The sequence below is a fragment of the Rhipicephalus microplus genome, chromosome 1 (genome assembly GCF_043290135.1).
Source record: "Rhipicephalus microplus isolate Deutch F79 chromosome 1, USDA_Rmic, whole genome shotgun sequence".
Lineage (NCBI taxonomy): Eukaryota > Metazoa > Arthropoda > Arachnida > Ixodida > Ixodidae > Rhipicephalus > Rhipicephalus microplus.
Window position 1 is genome coordinate 66,474,401 of NC_134700.1, and position 19,178 is coordinate 66,493,578.

The window sequence follows — 19,178 nt, forward strand, 5'->3', positions numbered from 1 at the left end:
GGGACGTATAGGACCACAAGCTGGACCGCAGAAATGCAACGCACATAAAATACCTAACTGAAGCTGCTACATTTCGGCCACTGAAGGGTCCATAGTCGGTACAAGTCCATCTTTTGCTACAAGACACGCTCAACGGCACAAAGCAGAGGAACATAAAGCACCCAGTTACAAACTATGGAGCGTAATAAAATGAAATTTTGTTTTGAGATCTGAAAGGTTGCCTCTTCGTGGGCAACCCCTCCTAGGGGAATAAGCCCTGTTTGTAAAATGAACCAATAAGTTGAAGTATTTTAACAGAAATGCACCTTGTTCATGGGATGTGCCAGATATATTTCTGTTAAAATACTTGAGCTTATAGGTTTATTTTACGGACAAGGCCTATTTCCCTAGGAGCGGTTGCCCATGAAGAGGCAACCTTTCAAAGCACTGGACTTGGCTGATAGGTAGAACATGGGCGAGGCCTTTCCCTGCATTGGGTGTAGTCAGGCTGCTGCACATGATGATGACCTGCACATGACGGCACTTTTCCAATAATAAGATCAAATTCTATCATCAGCGCTCAGCATAAGAGCAAGTCTTTATTTCCGCATGATGGATTACAAAAGGGACGATACGCAACATTACTTCGTTGAATTTTTTCAATGCCCATATACATCATGGTCAAGTCGGTGCACTCAGTGACTCTGCCTAAACGAGGTCCGCACATTGCTCTCACATCCATGGTCCACATTCTTTCACCGTCACCTCAACTCTGGTGTTGCAGTGTGACACTTGTCGTGGAACTGGCCGATGCAGGCTGCGTACGCTATCGCATGAGGGATATAAGTCTGGTCATGCACCCCGCTGAATAAGTGGGCCCAGGGCCCGATTGCGAACACAGCCACGTCCTCGCCGCCATGCGTCTCAAGCCGCTTCGGAAATGCCGCCTGCTGCGTGTAGTTCATTGACGCTGGGAGAAACAAAAACCATGGGGTGGTTACTGAAGCCTGATTTTTCACTGTTGGACAGTTATTAATCACGTTAACATTTTTGCTAGACACAAGCAAATGAATCGAGCAAACTATCAGGCCAAGAAAGGCAGTGAGGACAGCGATTGTAAAGTAATAACTGTGGCGTAGTGAAGAAACTCAATTCAAACTAGTTTGGACCTAAATGATGTATACTGCATTACAATTAGAACACGCTTATTTCTCCTGTGCTTTACTTCGTCTCTTGAATTTATTTGGCTGTGCCTAACAAACAAACAAAAATATTTCTCACATCGCGTCCTTGCATTATTCATAACAAAATCGAAATGCCGCTATCACATTCTACTTCAATTGTTCAAAAACAATAAATGAAAGCGACCCAATTATATCATAAGCCCACAATGATTTGATTCAGAGGACGAAAGTATTGACGAAACAAAGCTATGACGTCACTGATATGGCACACCCTACAGGATTTGCGTACGTAACACATGCTGTGGGTGCCGAGAGCTTACCCTTATAGGTGTCCAAAGCTTCCTATATATATATATATATATATATATATATATTGGAGGAGCGTTTGTCGCCGGATCCGGGAATAATAGGAGAATAAAAGGAGTTTGACTCACAAGTGAAAAGATTTTTTACTTGACGTTTCGACCGTGGGCCCGGCCTTCGTCAGAAACTCCTTTTATTCTCCTATATATATATATATATATATATATATATATATATATATATATATATATATATACATATAGATAGATAGATAGATAGATATATATATATAGTGGGAGTAATATTTCAATGGGCCAGGTAGTCTTTGTGAAGGTATGGGATATGGCACAACGGGAGCGTTGTCAACAATGATAAATATATTTATTTCCCAACAGTTTCGGGAGGGGTCCTCCCTTCATCAGGGGATGAGTTATACTCACATGAATTTTCAAACTTCGTTGCTGCCGCGTCCCTCTCGCCTTGAAACATGTTTGCGAGAGTGAGAGAAAACTAGAAAAAAAAGAAAAAAAGGGGGGGAAAAGGAAAAAAAAAGAAGAAGAACCATTGTCAACACTGAGAACGAAACCAACTGTCCGTGTACGTCCACATACGTTTCTTATCACGTGCTGTTCAGTTCTCGACGTGTGTCGGGCCTCCCAAGATTGTCGCCGCGGTGCCGGGGGGGTCCGTGACGGCGTGCGTAAAGAAAGGGTTTCCCCGTAATGGGTCGGTCGGCATGCGGCGTGCGTAAAGGAAGGCTCTCCCGTTAATGGGTCGGTCGGCTCTTTTTACCTTTAATCTTCGTCCATTTCCCTTCAATGGTCATCAAGTGGTAGACGAACAAAAACACTTTGTATGTTCATGTGGAAAAAGGAAGAAAAGAAAAATGAATGGAAAGTAACGAAAACAAGAATGGACAGTGTACACGTACGAGTCAGTCAGAAAAAAGCATGGTCTCCAGCTATCAATCTTTGTCACCAATTTCCTCCTGGCTTACTTCTCGGAGGCAGTTGAGTTTACCGGGGTCCTCGTTGATGCTGGCTACTAGTGTTCGAAATTTCAAAATAAAATACGCCTCACGCTGTTCGCACTCGCGTCTGTTTGAGAAACCGGACTGCAAAAGAGTTACGCTGGTATTTTCAAAACTGTGGTTTGGCAGGCGCAGATGTCTAGATAAAGGTAGCTTCGGCAGTGAAGTGGCGTGGTACCGGTGATTATTGAACCGCAGCCGAAATGGCGTGTCTGTTTGGCCGATATATTGCCATGTTCCCTTTCCCAATATTCTTGTCCGCAGGTGTTGCAATGTAGCATGTATAATACGTCACTGGAGTCACAATTAAGGCTTTCAGTTATGCAGAATTTGAAATCCGAGAAGTTCGCTAAGGATTCACGTGTTGTGACCATCTGTGGGCATACCTTGCGGAAAAGCTCGATGCAAGGTATGCCCACAGATGGTCACAACACGTGAATTCAAAGCGAACTTCTCGGATTTCAAAGTCTGCATAACCGAAAGCCTTAATTGTGACGACAGTAACGTAATATACATGCTACATTGCAACATCTGCGGACAAGAATATATCGGCCAAACAGACACGCCATTTCGGCTGCGGTTCAATAATCACCGGTACCGCGCCGCTTCACTGCCGAAGCTACCTTTATCTAGACATCTGCGCCTGCCAAACCACAGTTTTTAAAATATCAGCGTAACTCTTTTGCAGTCCGGTTTCTCAAACAGACACGAGCGCGAACAGCATGAGGCGTATTTTATTTTCAAATTTCGAACACTAGTTGCCGGCATCAACGAGGACCCCGGTAAACTCAACTGCTTCCGAGAAGTAAGCCAGGAGGAAATTGGTGACAAAGATTGATAGCTGGAGACCATGCTTTTTTCTGACTGACTCGTACGTGTACACTGTCCATTCTTGTTTTCGTTTTTTCTCCAATCATTTTTTCTTTCCTTCCTTTTTCCACATGAACATACAAAGTGTTTTTGTTCGTCTACTACTTGATGACCATTGAAGGGAAATGGACGAAGATTAAAGGTAAAAAGAGCCGACCGACCCATTAACGGGAGAGCCTTCCTTTACGCACGCCGCATGCCGACCGACCCATTACGGGGAAACCCTTTCTTTACGCACGCCGTCACGGAACCCCCCTGGCACCGCGGCGACCATCTTGGGTGGCCCGACACACGTCGAGAACTGAACAGCACGTTATAAGAAACGTATGTGGACGTACACGGACAGTTGGTTTCGTTCTCAGTGTTGACAGTGGTTCTTCTTCCCCCCCCCCCCTTTTTTATCTTTTTTTTTCTAGTTTTCTCTAACTCTCGCAAACATGTTTCAAGGCGAGAGGGACGCGGCAGCAACGAAGTTTGGAAATTCATGTCAGTATAACTCATCCCCTGATGAAGGGAGGACCCCACCCGAAACTGTTGGGAAATAAATATATTTATCCTTGTTGACAACGCTCCCGTTGTGCCATATCCCATACCTATATATATATATATATATATATATATATATTTATATATATTATTACTGACATCTAACAGACAGTAATGCCAAGGAATGTACAGGGGAAGTTATTAGAACCAATGGAATGTATATAAGAAGAAAGAAAAGTGGATGAAAAAATAACCAGCCGTGAGCAGGAATCGAACCTACGACCTTCAAATAACGCGTTCAATGCTCTAACGACTGAGCTACCACAGTGGCCTTCCCTTCATCCACATTTTGGGTTTATATGTGAATTTAGAAGTAGGAGTGATAGTCAGCGCCATCTATAAGCCAAACTACGAGTGTGAAAACACTCTTATGCGCATGTTTGGCGTCACGTAGCCCGTTAACTTATTATGAGCGGGCAGCTGATTAATTGTCCGTCTTTATACAACCTAAACACACCAAGTCTGCCAGTACGAGATCCTCGTTCAATGAAATAAGGGAAAAAAAGTGTATACCTAAGGGCTCGTGTTTCCGTGTTTTAACGCAATATTATTGAGATATAACAGACAGTAATGCCAAGAAATGTACAGGGGAAGTTATTAGAACCAATGAAATGTAAATAAGAAGAAAGAAAAGTGGATGAAAAAAATAACAAGCCGTGAGCAGGAATCGAACCTACGACCTTCGAATAACGCGTTCGATGCTCTAACCACTGAGCTACCACAGCGGCCTTCTCTTCATCCACATTTTGGGTTTATATGTGAATTTAGAAGTAGGAGTGATAGTCAGCGCCATCTATAAGCCAAACTACGAGTGTGAAAACACTCTTATGCGCATGTTTGGCGTCACGTAGCATGTTAACTTATTATGAGCGGGTAGCTGATTAATTGTCCCTCTTATACAACCTAAACACACCAAGTCTGCCATTACGAGACCCTCGTTCAATGAAATAAGGGAAAGAAGTGTATACCTAAGGGCTCGTTTTTCCATGTTTTAACACAATATTAATGAGATCTAACAGACAGTAATGCCAATGAATGTACAGGGGAAGGCATTAGAACCAATGGAATGTAAATAAGAAGAAAGAAAATTGGAGGAAAAAATAACCAGCCGTGAGCAGGAATCGAACCTACGACCTTCGAATAACGCGTTCGATGCTCTAACCACTGAGCTACCACAGTGGCCTTCCCTTCATCCACCTTTTTGGGGGTTTATATGTGAATTTAGAAGTAGGAGTGACAGTCAGCGCCATCTATAAGCCAAACGACGAGTGTGAAAACACTCTTATGCGCATGTTTGGCGTCACGTAGCACGTGAACTTATTATGAGCGGGCGGCTGATTAATTGTCCCTCTTATACAACCTAAACACACCAAGTCTGCCATTTCGAGACCCTCGTTCAATGAAATAAGGGAAAGAAGTGTAGTGAGGCTTTATGCTGATGATTCTGTTTTGTATTGCCCAGTCAAGTGTTTTGATGACACCACAGTACTTCAGTCTGACCTCGATAAGATTGTTTCTTGGTGTGCTCAGTGGCAAATGAGTTTGAACCTAACTAAATGTTTCATGTGCAATTTATTAACAAAAAAAGGTTGTATCCAGGTCTTATTACTTAAATTCCTGCGCAGTACAAAAGGTAGATCAAGTTAAGTATCTCGGCGTAACATTCACGGCAACACTAGATTGGACCAGTCACGTAGATCTAATCACAGCCAAGGCTTCGCGCTTAATTCATTTTTTTCAAAGAAATTTCAGCGACGCGCCGCAAACACTCAAGCAAACCCTGTATATTACAAATGTGCGCCCAATTTTAGAGTATGCTTGTGTTTCGTGGGACCCTGTCACGAATGTACTAAAAGAAAAGTTGGAGAGGGTGCAAAAAAGGGCTGCTAGGTTTGTTACAGGAAACTACGATTTTAGAATAAGGTCTTCTGGAATTCTTCAGGCCTTGGAATGGGAACCCCTTTGTGGACGACGGAAAGTTAAAAGCTTTAATTTTCTCTATAATATATATCACGGTAAGACTGGGCTAAATAAAGAGCGGTATTTAAAGACGCCTAGTTATATGTCCGAACGGAAAGATCACTTATATAAAATTAGAGAATACACCTGTCGATTGAATGTCCTTAAATACTCTTTCTTTCCAAATTCTATTAGTGACTGGAATGCGCTAAAATTACCAATATTCTCTGATTCTAATTTCCTAACAGCCATTGAAACAGCATTTCGAGCTGCTGAAATAACCCATATATTTAACGTTGGCTTTGTACTTCTCTTGGTTGTTGATTTTTTATAAGTTTAATTACTGCTTTCGTTGTATAATCCTGTGTTTTGTACTTTTGTTCTAATGCTGTACTACAAGTGTTGATTTCTTCTGTATACTGTAAGGCACGAGTTATTTGCCTTTAATTTTGCTGTTTTGTATTCTATTTTCCACCGTAACCCCCCTACAACAATTCCTAATGGGCGATGTAGGTACTTGTAATAAATAAATAAATAAATGTAATAAATACCTAAGGGCTCGGTTTTCCGTGTTTTAACACAATATAAATGAGATCTAACCGACAGTAATGCCAAAGAATGTACAGAGGAAGTTATTAGAACCAATAGAATGTAAATAAGAAGAAAGAAAAGTGGATGAAAAAATAACCAGCCGTGAGCAGGAATCGAACCTATGACCTTCGAATAACGCGTTCGATGTTCTAACCACTGAGCTACCACAGCGGCCTTCCCTCCATCCACATTTTTGGGTTTATATGTGAATTTAGAAGTAGGAGTGACAGTCAGCGCCATCTATAAGCCAAACGACAAGTGTGAAAACACTCTTATGCGCATGTTTGGCGTCACGTAGCACGTGAACTTATTATGAGCGGGCAGCTGATTAATTGTTCCTTTTATACAACTTAAACACACCAAGTCTGCCATTACGAGACCCTCGTTCAATGAAATAAGGGAAATAAGTGTATACCTAAGGGCTCGTTTTTCCGTGTTTTAACACAATATTAATGAGCACTTACAATTCAGAAGTCGGACGTTCGACTCCCGATGCCAGAGTCCTTTTTATGGGTAACTTTTTTCTTGCGTTTTCATATAAACAAGTACGTATACATATACGATGACTTACGGCAACGTTGACGTTGGCGGCAAAATGTCGCCGAGAGTGTTCATATAATTGCTATCGCAATGAAACGGTAAATGCAAGACATTGCTTTGAAAAACGTGTGAGTCGATGTGAGTATAAAATATAACTCTAACTGAGGCTGATAGTGACGCTGAATATGAGTAGATTTCACTATATGTCAGCGGAAAAAATTGCAAGTCACTAAGACTCACTCAAGAAATATATCTTGCTTCAGACGCACCAAAATTTTACTGAGCCAAACTTACTCAATCTTACAAGGACAAAAACTTTCATGAACTGGACTTTGTTGCTACTTTCCAACCGGACTTCTAACCGGTTGAGAACTAAACTAACTCTCAGTCAGACTCCCTCAGACTTGCGTGATGATCTGAGTCTTAGTAAATCCGAATGAGTCGACTCATGAGTGAATCCACAGACCTATGCATTGGCCAAAATAATAACGAGAACTAACAAAGAATGATGCGAGGAGAAGTATAGGGGTAGTTATTAGAAGTAATGGTAATGGAAATATCAGGGAAGAAATGTATACGAAAACGTGCTACTGGCAAGAGTGGAACCTGCATCTTTCGCATAACGTGTCCGATGCTCTGTTAGTGAGCTACAGTTGTGGTCATCCATATGTCCACTAAATAAAGTGTATATATGGGCATGTGAATGTAGGCGAATTATACTGGGCCGCCTGTTGCCATTGAGGCGAATGTGGAACACTCTTTTTGCCTATTGGTTTCTCGTAGTTTTTGATCTAATTACGCGGTGACAGCTGGCAAATTATTCCTTTAGCATAGAAGGAGTTAATTAAGAAATATAGAAGCTCATACGAGGCAGCAAATTATTCATTATCTTTATCAGAATGGAATATTGATTGCATTGGAATCGTAGATCATAGTAGGTGAATTTGACACTTTAGTAGACAGTGCATCATAATTTTCACCTGAAGGGCATAGTGATTGGAATGAACTTTCAAAAGAGGAGCTACGCTAAAGGGAAACAAAGTGAGGCCAACGAGGCACGTTCCTTGTGAAAAAAAGACTTACAGGTTTCCCGTTCAGTCAAATTGCTCCGGTCCATCGCAACGCTAGGGCCGTTACCGTAAGCGATCATGGTGAGCGGTTGTTGGTCAATGTCCGATAATCCAGCAACGCCTGCACAAAATTCACAGAAAGTTTTACAATAGCAGCGAGTATGGGCGCGTGTCTTTGTAAAAAATTACCAATTTTTTACAAACACTCAGGCACAAACACTTCCCAATGTGCGTGTGAATGTATAATAAGATATATTTAGACATGTGCGCCTGAAACTTTGTACCCGTGCAGAGCTGAATAGGAAAATATTGGTTGCTTTTATGTAATAAAAATATTTCTTTCTTTGTGGACCAAAGAAAGTTTCATTTACTCTCTGCCACAGAAACCGATTGGTGTTGAGGTGTAGGGTATCAAATGAGAACGGAACAACTAAGTTTTTCAACAGTATTACTCTATAAAATAACTGGTTAATTTAGAATACTGCCCAGAATTATCAAAACCAAAAAAATCATAACAAAAAAACTGCAATGATAAACACACTAGACTGATGGATGCTTCCCCCCCCCCTCATCATCATGAACTCCGTGAGTATGTTGTGAATCTTCCTTTTCCTTTTTGGTGCTCAATTTTCTTTTCTTCAAAGCACAGTTTTCAGTCATGACATTTTTTGGTTTTTCGTGGTTGATGCCGGGCACCTTAAGGTGCCTTTCCGGGTATACGCTAACATAAAGCGCACCCAGTTTCCCGATATCACCATCATCATCATCATCAGCCTGACTACGTCCACTACAGAACAAAGGCCTCTCCCATGTTCCGCCAGTTAACCCGGTCCTGTGCTTGCTGCTGCCAATTTATACCCGCAAACTTCTTAATCTCATCTGCCTACCTAACCTTCTTTCTCCCCCTAACCCACTTTCTTTCTCTGGGAATCCAGTTAGTAACCCTTAACGACCAGTGGTTATCCTGTCTACGCGCTACATGCCCCGCCATATATGCTACGCCCATATTATGTGTCCGCGTTTCACCATTTCATTCCTCAGGCACTGCCAAATTTACGACTGTCATTTAGAGTTCACCGCTGTCTCGTTCACAGAATAGTTCCAAAACGAAAAAAAAAGTAAAGCGCGGAATTGAATCAGTCGTGTTGCAGTAGAAAAGACATGCTGTGAAACTTCCCGTGGGAAGTGATGGTCATCTTCTTTGCATTAGAGAATCAATAAGGCAAACATCGCCGTGAACGTTTCTCATGGCATCACTGATGGTGGAAAAAGGCCGGTAAGTATGTGTCGTCAACTCCAATAGCGACGCAGGCGTGAAGCTTGGATGATTTTCGCGTGCTCCAGAAGTCTTACAAACACGTGCATGTCACGGTAACCTCCTTTCATGGTCTGTTCCTCTAAATGTGTTTCCTTCTCGAGTATATGCATTTACACATATTTAATTGCGCCGTTGTATATTTGCCCCGCCGTGGTGGTCTAGTGGCTAAGGTACTCGGCTGCTGACCTGCAGGTCGCGGGATCGAATCCCGGCTGCGGCGGCTGCATTTCCCATGGAGGTGGAAATGTCGTAGGCCCGTGTGCTCAGATTTGTGTGCACGTTAAAGAACTTCAGGTGGTCGAACTTTCTGGAGCCCTTCACTACGGCGTCTCTCGTAATCATATGGTGGTTTTGGGACGTTAAACCCCACAAATCAATTAAGTCAATATTGGTTGCAGTGCGGCCAATATAATTTTATAAACATATGCAGGCTACTTCAATAAACACGGCGTCACGTAGGGTTAGAGTCAATTTTGTTAAGCGCCCTCCACTGAGTTTGGTCGACAGTGCAACATGCAGACCTACCATCTTGACAAGCACAAGCGCTACTATTCAGCTTATTACTTCTTCTGTTGGTAATGGCCGTGTTGCTCTTCCCACCAATACGGAATTGTAAATAACTGTTTATATAAAACATATGCGACTGCTCGACGTAGATATCTGTGCGCATAACATTCTTACATATGTTTAGCGCCCTTTCGTACCGTTTAGCTAGACAAAAAATTACTCCACAGTTGTATTCCCTTCGCGTTCTTCGCGTTCTTCGCATGACGTCGATTCGCGTGGCACACGGAATCCAGTGAATTTTTATTTGCATGTTCTTGTTTTTCCTGCCACAGATTGACGCATGCGCTCAAGTACTCGTTGTAGTTTATCTATTTTTTTTTGTTTTTCAGCTGTGAAATCAGCTCGCCACAGCACGGCCGGACGCGACTATCTTTTCCGCTCCGCCCTTACGGCCTCCGCAATGATGGCTGTTGGCGCCTGTCGTAGTTGCTCTGTCGTGGCGTTAGCTCACCGTTTCGCTTCCGCAAAAACCGTTGAAGGATGCTCTCCGGCCGGCTGCATATGCTTCCAATATCTCTGGAAACTTAGCTGCCGGGCACAATTTATCTATAAATTTAAGCATGCTGTTAATTTTGTGCGCCAGTAGTCAACATGGTGGTGTGATATGAGACGGAATAAACAGCTTCGAGCGTCTCCTAGAAAACGTAACCTAGCAGTAGACGACGCTAAAAAAGTATAGGGGAAGGTAAACCCAATGCTCACAATTATTGGGCCTATGTCGTTACTTATGCCATATGGTTATTCAAGCACGCGCACGTGAAGTAATGATGTAAGAATTCTGTGAGGCTACAAAAAACTTAGGTATTCAGAGATACAAACTTTATTTTTAATCAATACAAATCACTCTTGCACATTTCCGTGCCGACAACCTTCATACCGTCTGAATTAAAGCCTAAAATGCTTTCTAGATGGCTTATGCACGTAAGCAGCTGTTTTTTTTTCGTTTTTTACTGTTACCATATTGGCGTCATTGACTAGAGGCAGCCCGAGAAACCTGTCAGCAATCACACTGGCTGTGCGGCTTTTGTTACCATTGCCGACATCCTCTGGGCAGTTCGATGGGCAATTATTCGAGGTAAAGTGTGACAAGGATTTGCAGCACTTCGTGCACTTTTGTCAGTGGTATGTGCTTCGCAGCCATTTCAAAGAAAATCACAATGTTGTCCAAAAGTTCCAAGAACACACAAGTCGAATGGTGCGGTCTACTTTTGTCGTGTTCGAGCATTGAAGTGTACAGAGGGTCCTGTTTGTTAGTCGTTGTCACCATCATTAAGCATGCATCACACCTTAAATAACTGATGAGTTTCACCAGGTAGCCCACAACATACACCATACCGGAGTACGTCACTGAATGGAATGGATCTAAAAAGTCTCCTTTCAGGTCTTCCAGCTGTTCAGTCAATTCCTGTGGTACGGATGTAGCGAGCTCTTCAGCTTCAGCCTCTGACATCTGCCGGACATGCCTTGGGTGGATACCCTTTCATTTGAATATTTCATCAAAGGCAATTGTGACAGCCCTTGCATCAAGTACATCCTTACCGCCACACATGGACCTGAGCCGTCTGAAGAGAACTTCAACTAGGTCGCTGTTGAAGTTCCTCGTCAGAACGTACTTGATAGCTTGCTCCAAGAAAAACTTTGTTGTCTCCATTGTTGCCTTCGTGGTGAAGAGCAGGGCGTGGTACATTTCATTTGTCAATTCACCTTTTCCTGGTGCGATTGACGCCTCCTTAATTTTCTTTATGTAGCAGGTGAAATCCTTCTCCAGCCATACCATTCTGGGTTCATTTTCCTCATAGATTGGCCTCTTGTTCTCACTCCCACTGTACACTGTGTCATACACGTCAAACCATTGCTTGACCATCTTCATGAGCAGAACTGCTGAGGTGACTTCTGCTGAGGTGAAACTGCTGAGGTGAAACTGTAAAGGGCTGGGTCGCCGCGGTGATTCTCTTGAAGAGAGGTGAGACAACGCTGCTGTCACTTGCAGAGAGAATGTTTGATCAGCGCGAAGCGCATTCATGTTTTCCAATTTGGGGGCGGGGGGGGTAAACATGTTTCCAAGTTAGGTTTCTAGACAACTTCATGATTTTCTCCTTCTCAAAATCAAAGTTTCTCGACAAACCTCCCTTTAATGGCTCCTGCGCCGTCAACAGACCGGAGTACGTTCACGTTCCAGGAACTCGCTGCGTACATTTTTGAGGATATGACAAAAGTCTAAATTCAGGAAAATCACTCTATCTGAATCATGAGGATGGGGTACTACTGTAGACAAACATCCACTTCCCGTGTGTTTACAAATTGTGACACTTGCTGAGTAGTTATCTCTAACGACTCTGACAATGACAAAGTCATACGACTGCACAGCACACATTACCTCGTTGGTTCAGGCAAACAAGTCTTTTCAACTCAGCTGTTTAGTGAAGTAGCAGGCACTTCGTATTCTGTACGAATTCGCCTCACCTTGCAGAACAAAACACAGTACTGTATTTGCAAGCGCGCCTGTAGAGCTGCATTCTTCACTGTTCTCGGGCTTGTCTTTGAGTCCAAAAAAATGTGTCGGCCTTTCTGTCGTAGACACATTTTGGCTTAATGGCAGCTTCATCTCTGATGAGTGATGCCATGTGCAGCAAAACGAAGTGCCGAGCGAGTTGGTGCTGATTTGTCATCATCATCATCATCAGCCTCACTACGTCCACTGCAGGACAAAGGCCTCCCCCATGTTCCGTCAGTAAACCCGGTCCTGTGCTTCCTGCTGCCAATTTATGCCCGCAAACGTCTTAATCTCATTTGCCCACCTAACCTTCTGTCTCCCCCTAACCCACTTGCCTTCTCTGGGAATAGTTACCCTAAATGGCCAGCTAGCGGTTATCCTGTCTACGCGCTACATGCCCGGCCCATGTCCATTTCCTCTTCTTGATTTCAACTATGACATCCTGAACTCCCGTTTGTTCCCTAATCCACTCTGCTCTCTCCTTGTCTCTTAAGGTTACACCTACCAATTTTCTTTCCGTTGCTCGCTGCGTCGTCCTCAGTTTAAGCTGAACCCTCTATGTAAGTGTTGATTCATAACACCGTAAATATAGCGCGAAAAAACACGGACAAGAAAGAGTACACCACAAGCGCTTAATCACAACTGAAACCTTTAATGCTTGAACCACTACATGTATGGTGTTATGGATGTCATGTACTATTTTCTGCTGAGCACCGATGCCTCAAATATCAGCCAATCCTTCATGACAAGGTTCATGCCCTGTTATGAGTCACGTGCAGTCAGAATCGATGATATGCGAAGCAATAATTAGAATTGTTGATATGTCACTTGAAATCAGCACAACGTTAGGAGTTGCAAGTAAATGATCCGGTACATGACTTCCGTGTCATGGCTATCATGTTTGGATGTGTCGTTTACCTTCGTCATCTATCCACGTCATATGATACCAAATGTAGGATATGTGGAGCTAGCGAAACGGCCGCGAGCACGCTATGAGCGTGGTAGGTTGTCATGTTCTTACATTACACGCATGGCAGGATTATCATGTTTGCATCGGTCATATATTTTGTCTTTCGCTGACGTTACGTAACACGAAAATTGGTACATGTAGAGGTAGCAAAACGGCCACGAGCGCATCATTAAGGGCCCAATATACTCCAATGTGGCGTTGACGCGAGTGCACGCTGGGCACAGCGAAGCGGCGGTAGCAAAACGCGAGCACTCTATAGTGTGACGCCAGGTGCGATCAGCGTCAGTCATTTCGAAATGCGACATGCTGCGTTTCGCCCCGATGCGTTACCCAGACAACACTGCGTTTCCCTCTTTTTAGGACGGAGGGACGCCGGACGCGCTGAAACGAGCATGTGTCAAAGCAACGCAGCTCGGCGCGCGCCTGCGAGTATATGGCAGGACCGGTGCCTGGCGTGGTAACGCCGGCGTGACACGACATAATGAACACCGGCGAGCACAAGCACCGCGTCATGTCGAAATGTATTGGCGCCTTGACTGTGGCATGTATTGATGTTCCCACCGGACGCGCACCTCATGATTAGAATTTTTGCACCAGTCCCATACCTTCGTCATCCATTGGAGTCACGTAATACCGAATTTGGCATATGTTAATCTAGCGAAACGGCCACGGACGCATCACCAGTGCGCCGTGTAGTCATATGGTTACATGACACGCATGTCGTGATTATCACGTTTGGATGTGTCATTTACCTATGTCGTCCGTTCGCGTCACGTTTTACCAAGTTTGGTACACGTGAAGCTAGCGAAATGGCCGCGAGCGCATCATGAGCGTGGCATGTAGTGATGTTACATGACGCGCATATCATGATTATCACTGTTTGCAATAGTCCCATACCTTCGTCATCTATTCACGTGCAGTAATACCAAATTTGGTATATGTGACGATAGCGAAGCGGCCATGAGCGCATCGTGAGTGTCACATGTAGTCATGTTGTTACATGAGACGCATGCCATGATTTCATTGTTAGAATATGTCACTTGTGTTCGCAATGCAATCATGCCATACTATATCAGTTTTGCAACATGTCATGTGAACGAAACAACCGCAAGAGCTGCTGGACCATGAAAGGTATATCATGGCATTCGTGAAATACTTGTCACGATTTTCATGTTATGAATAGTAAAATATGTTCTTCATACAGTCATGTTATGCCATACCAAGTTTGGTATCGATACCATCATCGAAACGGCCAGGAGAGCTAAAAGTCCTAGGCGGATAGATAGACAGATAGTTAGTTAGTCACGGCGCCATGGATCTGCAATGCACATGGGAGAAACGTCGTTAGTTAGTCAGTTAGTCAGTTAGATAGATAGATAGATAGATAGATAGATAGATAGATAGATAGATAGATAGATAGATAGATAGATAGATAGATAGATAGATAGATAGATAGATAGATAGATAGATAGATAGATAGATACGCTCAATGTCGCTGATGTTCGCTTAGAAATGCTTCGCATTTAAAACGACGCACAAAACGTAATCACAGGTAGAAATGTGAGTGCTAACTAACAAGTCCCCTAGTTGCTGCGTCGCTGTGTTTGAAAAGCGCGCTCTTTTCGCACACTGGGCCTATGTGTGTTGGGAGGAGCTGGCAGCTGCTGCGGGTGAAGGAGAGAGTGGCGTCGACGCGCAGATGCGACCTGATCTACATGACATCATTCCAACAACTGCGACGGGGGGAGGAACGCGGTGCGGGTCCTTGGCATGGAGACACGGATAGACAGCGTTACACAGGCTAGTCGAAGAGCTGCTCCACATATAATAAATGGGGATTTAGTATGAAATGAATGCTAGCACGATTGAACAGCCTAATCATAGGCACATATCTATTATTTGTTTACTTAGTTCTCTGTTAATTTTTCATTTTGTTTATTTATTTATTCATTTCACCACTCTGCAGACCAAGGTTACCGGCCGAAAGCAGCAGGGACATACATATATAAAAAAACTTGACATCAACAAGCGTACCGAAAATGTACACGTTTAAAAATAGGTTTAGTACACAAAATAGCAATTACATGTATAAGTGGCACAACAAGAACGCAATCGCAGGTAGGTTTTACAAGTAGTGCGAAAAGCCAATGCAGCAACCAACACATCAGAAACACTAAAACAATAAAATGGCATCATAGATTCATCGACAAATATTCTTCCAAACAGTGATGGAAATCATTGCTGTATGGAAATCATATTGCGGGCTTGGTGAGCGGAAGCGCAGCTCAGGCCGTCGTGCTCTACTAGCACTAGCAAAAAGAAAATGAGGTAATAAATAGAACAACTGGCCCACCGACAAGGTGTTGTGTTTGCCTCTTTTTCTTACCATGGCGCAGTCGTCAAAAGCTTTTCGCGAACCTTAGTTGCTAGTTTGAAGTAAGGCGTCTTCCAGAGAAACGTCGTCAAGCTTCCTCACTGATAGATCCCACCTGTTCACCATGGCGGCAAATATTCATCCCACCCCAAATGCAAGGCGTACAGGCCTAAATTGTGATTCCGGAGAACTATACTTGCCAGGTAACGTTCTACTTGACGCAAACAATGCACATGGGCTCCTCTCGCCTGGGGATGGCGTACTATAGTGAGCAATAAGAGCTCGAACACGCGAGTGCGTGGCGAATAGCCTGGTACATCGACTGAGTCGCAGCGGCCGTTTTCGCAAGCAAAGTGGAAAGGGGACGGGCTTCTGGTATCTGTTGACACTCCCGTCTTCTTGCTGCAAAACGGCGGCTTATAGCACATCAGTGGCGGCCAGTCGTGATACAAACTCACATAACGCGATCAGCCACACTCAATGACCGAACTGGCTATGTAGCTGCTGACATATTGACTGTGACGTAGGCAGCTGCGATGCCATGCCTGTATTATATGTATACGTAGGTGGTGCTCACTGCACATCTTGATACGCGTCTTTGACTTTTTGTTTCACGCATTTTTCTTCGCGTTATCGCTAGCGGCAGACTGCACGCAGTTTGCCCGCAGCGCTAGCGGAGGGGTACTGCCAACCGACAGTGTAAGAGCACCCCTCCTTTCCCGTCCAGTAAAGGCAGTGCCATCCACGTATCACGTTATCTCAGTTATGAGGTTATTTGCCACGCGTTCGCGTGTTCGAGCTCATATTGCTCACAATAGTACATTCTGCCTCGGTTCCTGCCAAGCCGTTGGCACCTCAAGCATCATCCGTAGACGGCGTCCCGGCCACGGTCCAGGCCTCCACGGTTGTTCAACCTCACTTCATGGACGCCGCAGCACAAGTGCGCGACACATCACATGGGTTCCACTTGGCAGGAAACGTGAATTACGCCTTCGTTAGCGAAGATCTCGTGCTTCAAGACGGTCAGATGTGCGTTTTCTAGGGACGCCGTCCATCCGTCCTTCGCCTCGTATTGTACCAACGTGAATGCCGGAGTTGATGTATCTTCCACAGACGCCGGCCCTGGCTCGCAATGTGCGTCACCTGACGGCGCCATGGATCTGCATCATACCTTCACACAACTCCGTGTCACGACTAACGCCTTCATAGCGTTGATCTCTCTCACTTGCCCCGCCGTGGTGGTCTAGTGGCTAAGGTACTCGGCTGCTGACCCGCAGGTCGCGGGATCGAATCCCAGCTGCGGCGGCTGGATTTCCGATGAAGGCGGAAATGTTTAGGTCCGTGTGCTGAGATTTAGGTGCGCGTTAAAGAATCCCAGGTGGTCCAAATTTCGGGAGCCCTCCACTACGGCATCTCTCGTAATCATATGGTGGTTTTTGGGACGTTAAATCCCACATATCAATCAGCGTTGATCTCTCAGCTGTCTCATGCCAAGATTGTGCGCAATAATAACATGTTGGCTGTGACCACCTCAAAAACATTTGAGGCTAGCTCACTCGAGATGCGACGCGCGCTACGGCGTTGCCTCACGGAGCTCACAGACGAACTGGGCTGCATAGTCTGAGCACACTCCAGATTTTTACCCGCTGTGTTTCGCGGATTTCAGGAGAGCCTGTTGGAAACAGTGTTTCGCGGATTTCCGGAGAATGGCTACAATTGGGTGGGTGCCAAAACTCTTGGAGCTTGCGAGACCTGGTTGGACTAGGAGAATTCTTGGGTGGCCACAGACATCCTTCGCAGTGTTGCCAAGAGGTAGCACAAGTACGAAGGCGCTGAGTGAAATTCCTGGGTTGAATGGTGTGCCTAACTCTGCTATTTTGAGTAAGGTTTCACACTTTTTTGATCACCATTCCGCGACAGACGGGGCTCGCGATCTGAACCAACTCAATAGATGAGCTCTGCCCTGTATCATAGAGCCATCTCTCGGTGGCCTACTTCGCAAGGAGCACCATCCTTATGGTCCTTCTGGCTCAGGTAGCACCTCCACGGAAAGCGTAGGCGGCACAGTTTCGTTTTGCATCTACCAGCCTTCTTCCATAGATCAAGATTCAGAAAAGCAGGAAACGGAATTTCCATGTGCAGCCTGCATCGATCTCCTGCACAGAAGGGCAAGCGACCAACACATGCCGCAAGGAGAGTTCATTGCTGAGGATCTCAAGTACCTCGACGGCACCAGAGACCAGAACCGTAGCAGAGTGTCTCACCAAAGCCGGATCCTCTTGTGGGTCTCTTGTGGTGCACTTTACTCGAAGGGGTCTGAAGAGCAGATGGCGCATATCACTGTGCTTGCAGAATCACTGGAGCAGCTTCTGCTAATTCAAGAGCATTCGTTGAGCCAATGGGACCTCGATTACCTCACATTTAGCGACAAAGGTCTGTAGGACAAGCGCACAAAGTTTGCACTGCTGTTAAGCGCAAAACCCAATGACATGCCATCTTTTATCACGAAAACGTTCACCTTGCGAGCTGCGTCCAGACCGTCATGCACGACACAGCCGATGCCCGCTGCTAAGTATGTGGTTGCTAGCTATGTAGAAAAAGTTCATGCGTAATCAAAACCGACCGAGCTGGTGCAGCGAGGTTCGTCCTCTTGACACACTTCTGTCTGTGCAAACCAAATCTCAGCGTGGCCGGTACAGTCCACCCAAATCTAGTCATTGTCGACCATCAGAAGCGTCCTTGGGAAAACACTGCGGCAAGCGCAAGCGTTGCATCTACGAACCACAGCGCCATAGCCAGCATCGGTCACCAGATACATTGTCGGTGGCTTGCTTATTCGCAGTCGTGGGCAAGTGTGATGACATTTAGCGGCAGCGTAGTCTGGGCTTTCATGCTCGATAGGTCAGACAAAAAGGAAAGTGAGGTCGCAACATAGAGCAGTTGGCCTAGGGAACGGGTGGGGTCTTTGTTCTTGTTTGTTACACTATGTAATGTTTTTAATATCAGACATCCGGCACTGAAACAGTTCATGGTTCATACCAATTAGGCCTAATTAGAGTGTCTTTCCGTAGCAGTTTCCCGCCTTGCATGGTGGTTTGCCTCCTCCCGCTTGCAACACACTTCTCTCTCACCTCACCAATTTCACCAACCACAACGCTCGACCACACGGCGAGTGGAAACACTCTTTCGGCTCGTTTATCTGCGAGAAAACTCACACAAAACTCAACTCGTCTGCCGTGTTTCTGAGATTCAAAGAAACGTTTACTTGAGTAGAGGCTACACCGAGTTTTGTTTCAAACCGTTATTCCAGCACCCGCGTTGAAGCCCACTTCAGCTGAGTCAACGGCAGGCGCACCGCTGCTGTTTTGCGTCCCATCATAATT

General features: G+C 44.8%; 1 protein-coding gene across 1 annotated transcript in view; it reads right to left on the reverse strand.

Annotated features, from left to right (window-relative positions):
• Nucleotides 1–544: 544 nt before the first annotated feature.
• Nucleotides 545–19,178, reverse strand: part of LOC119178732 (alkaline phosphatase) — a 104,919-nt gene continuing 86,285 nt past the window's right edge. Inside the window, exons 7-8 of the mRNA XM_037429968.2 lie at nt 8,086–8,193; nt 545–949 (exon numbers count right to left, since the gene is read on the reverse strand). Coding sequence (XP_037285865.2) covers nt 741–949; nt 8,086–8,193 — 317 coding nt within the window. The 3' untranslated portion in view covers nt 545–740. The remainder of the gene's footprint in view (nt 950–8,085; nt 8,194–19,178) is intronic.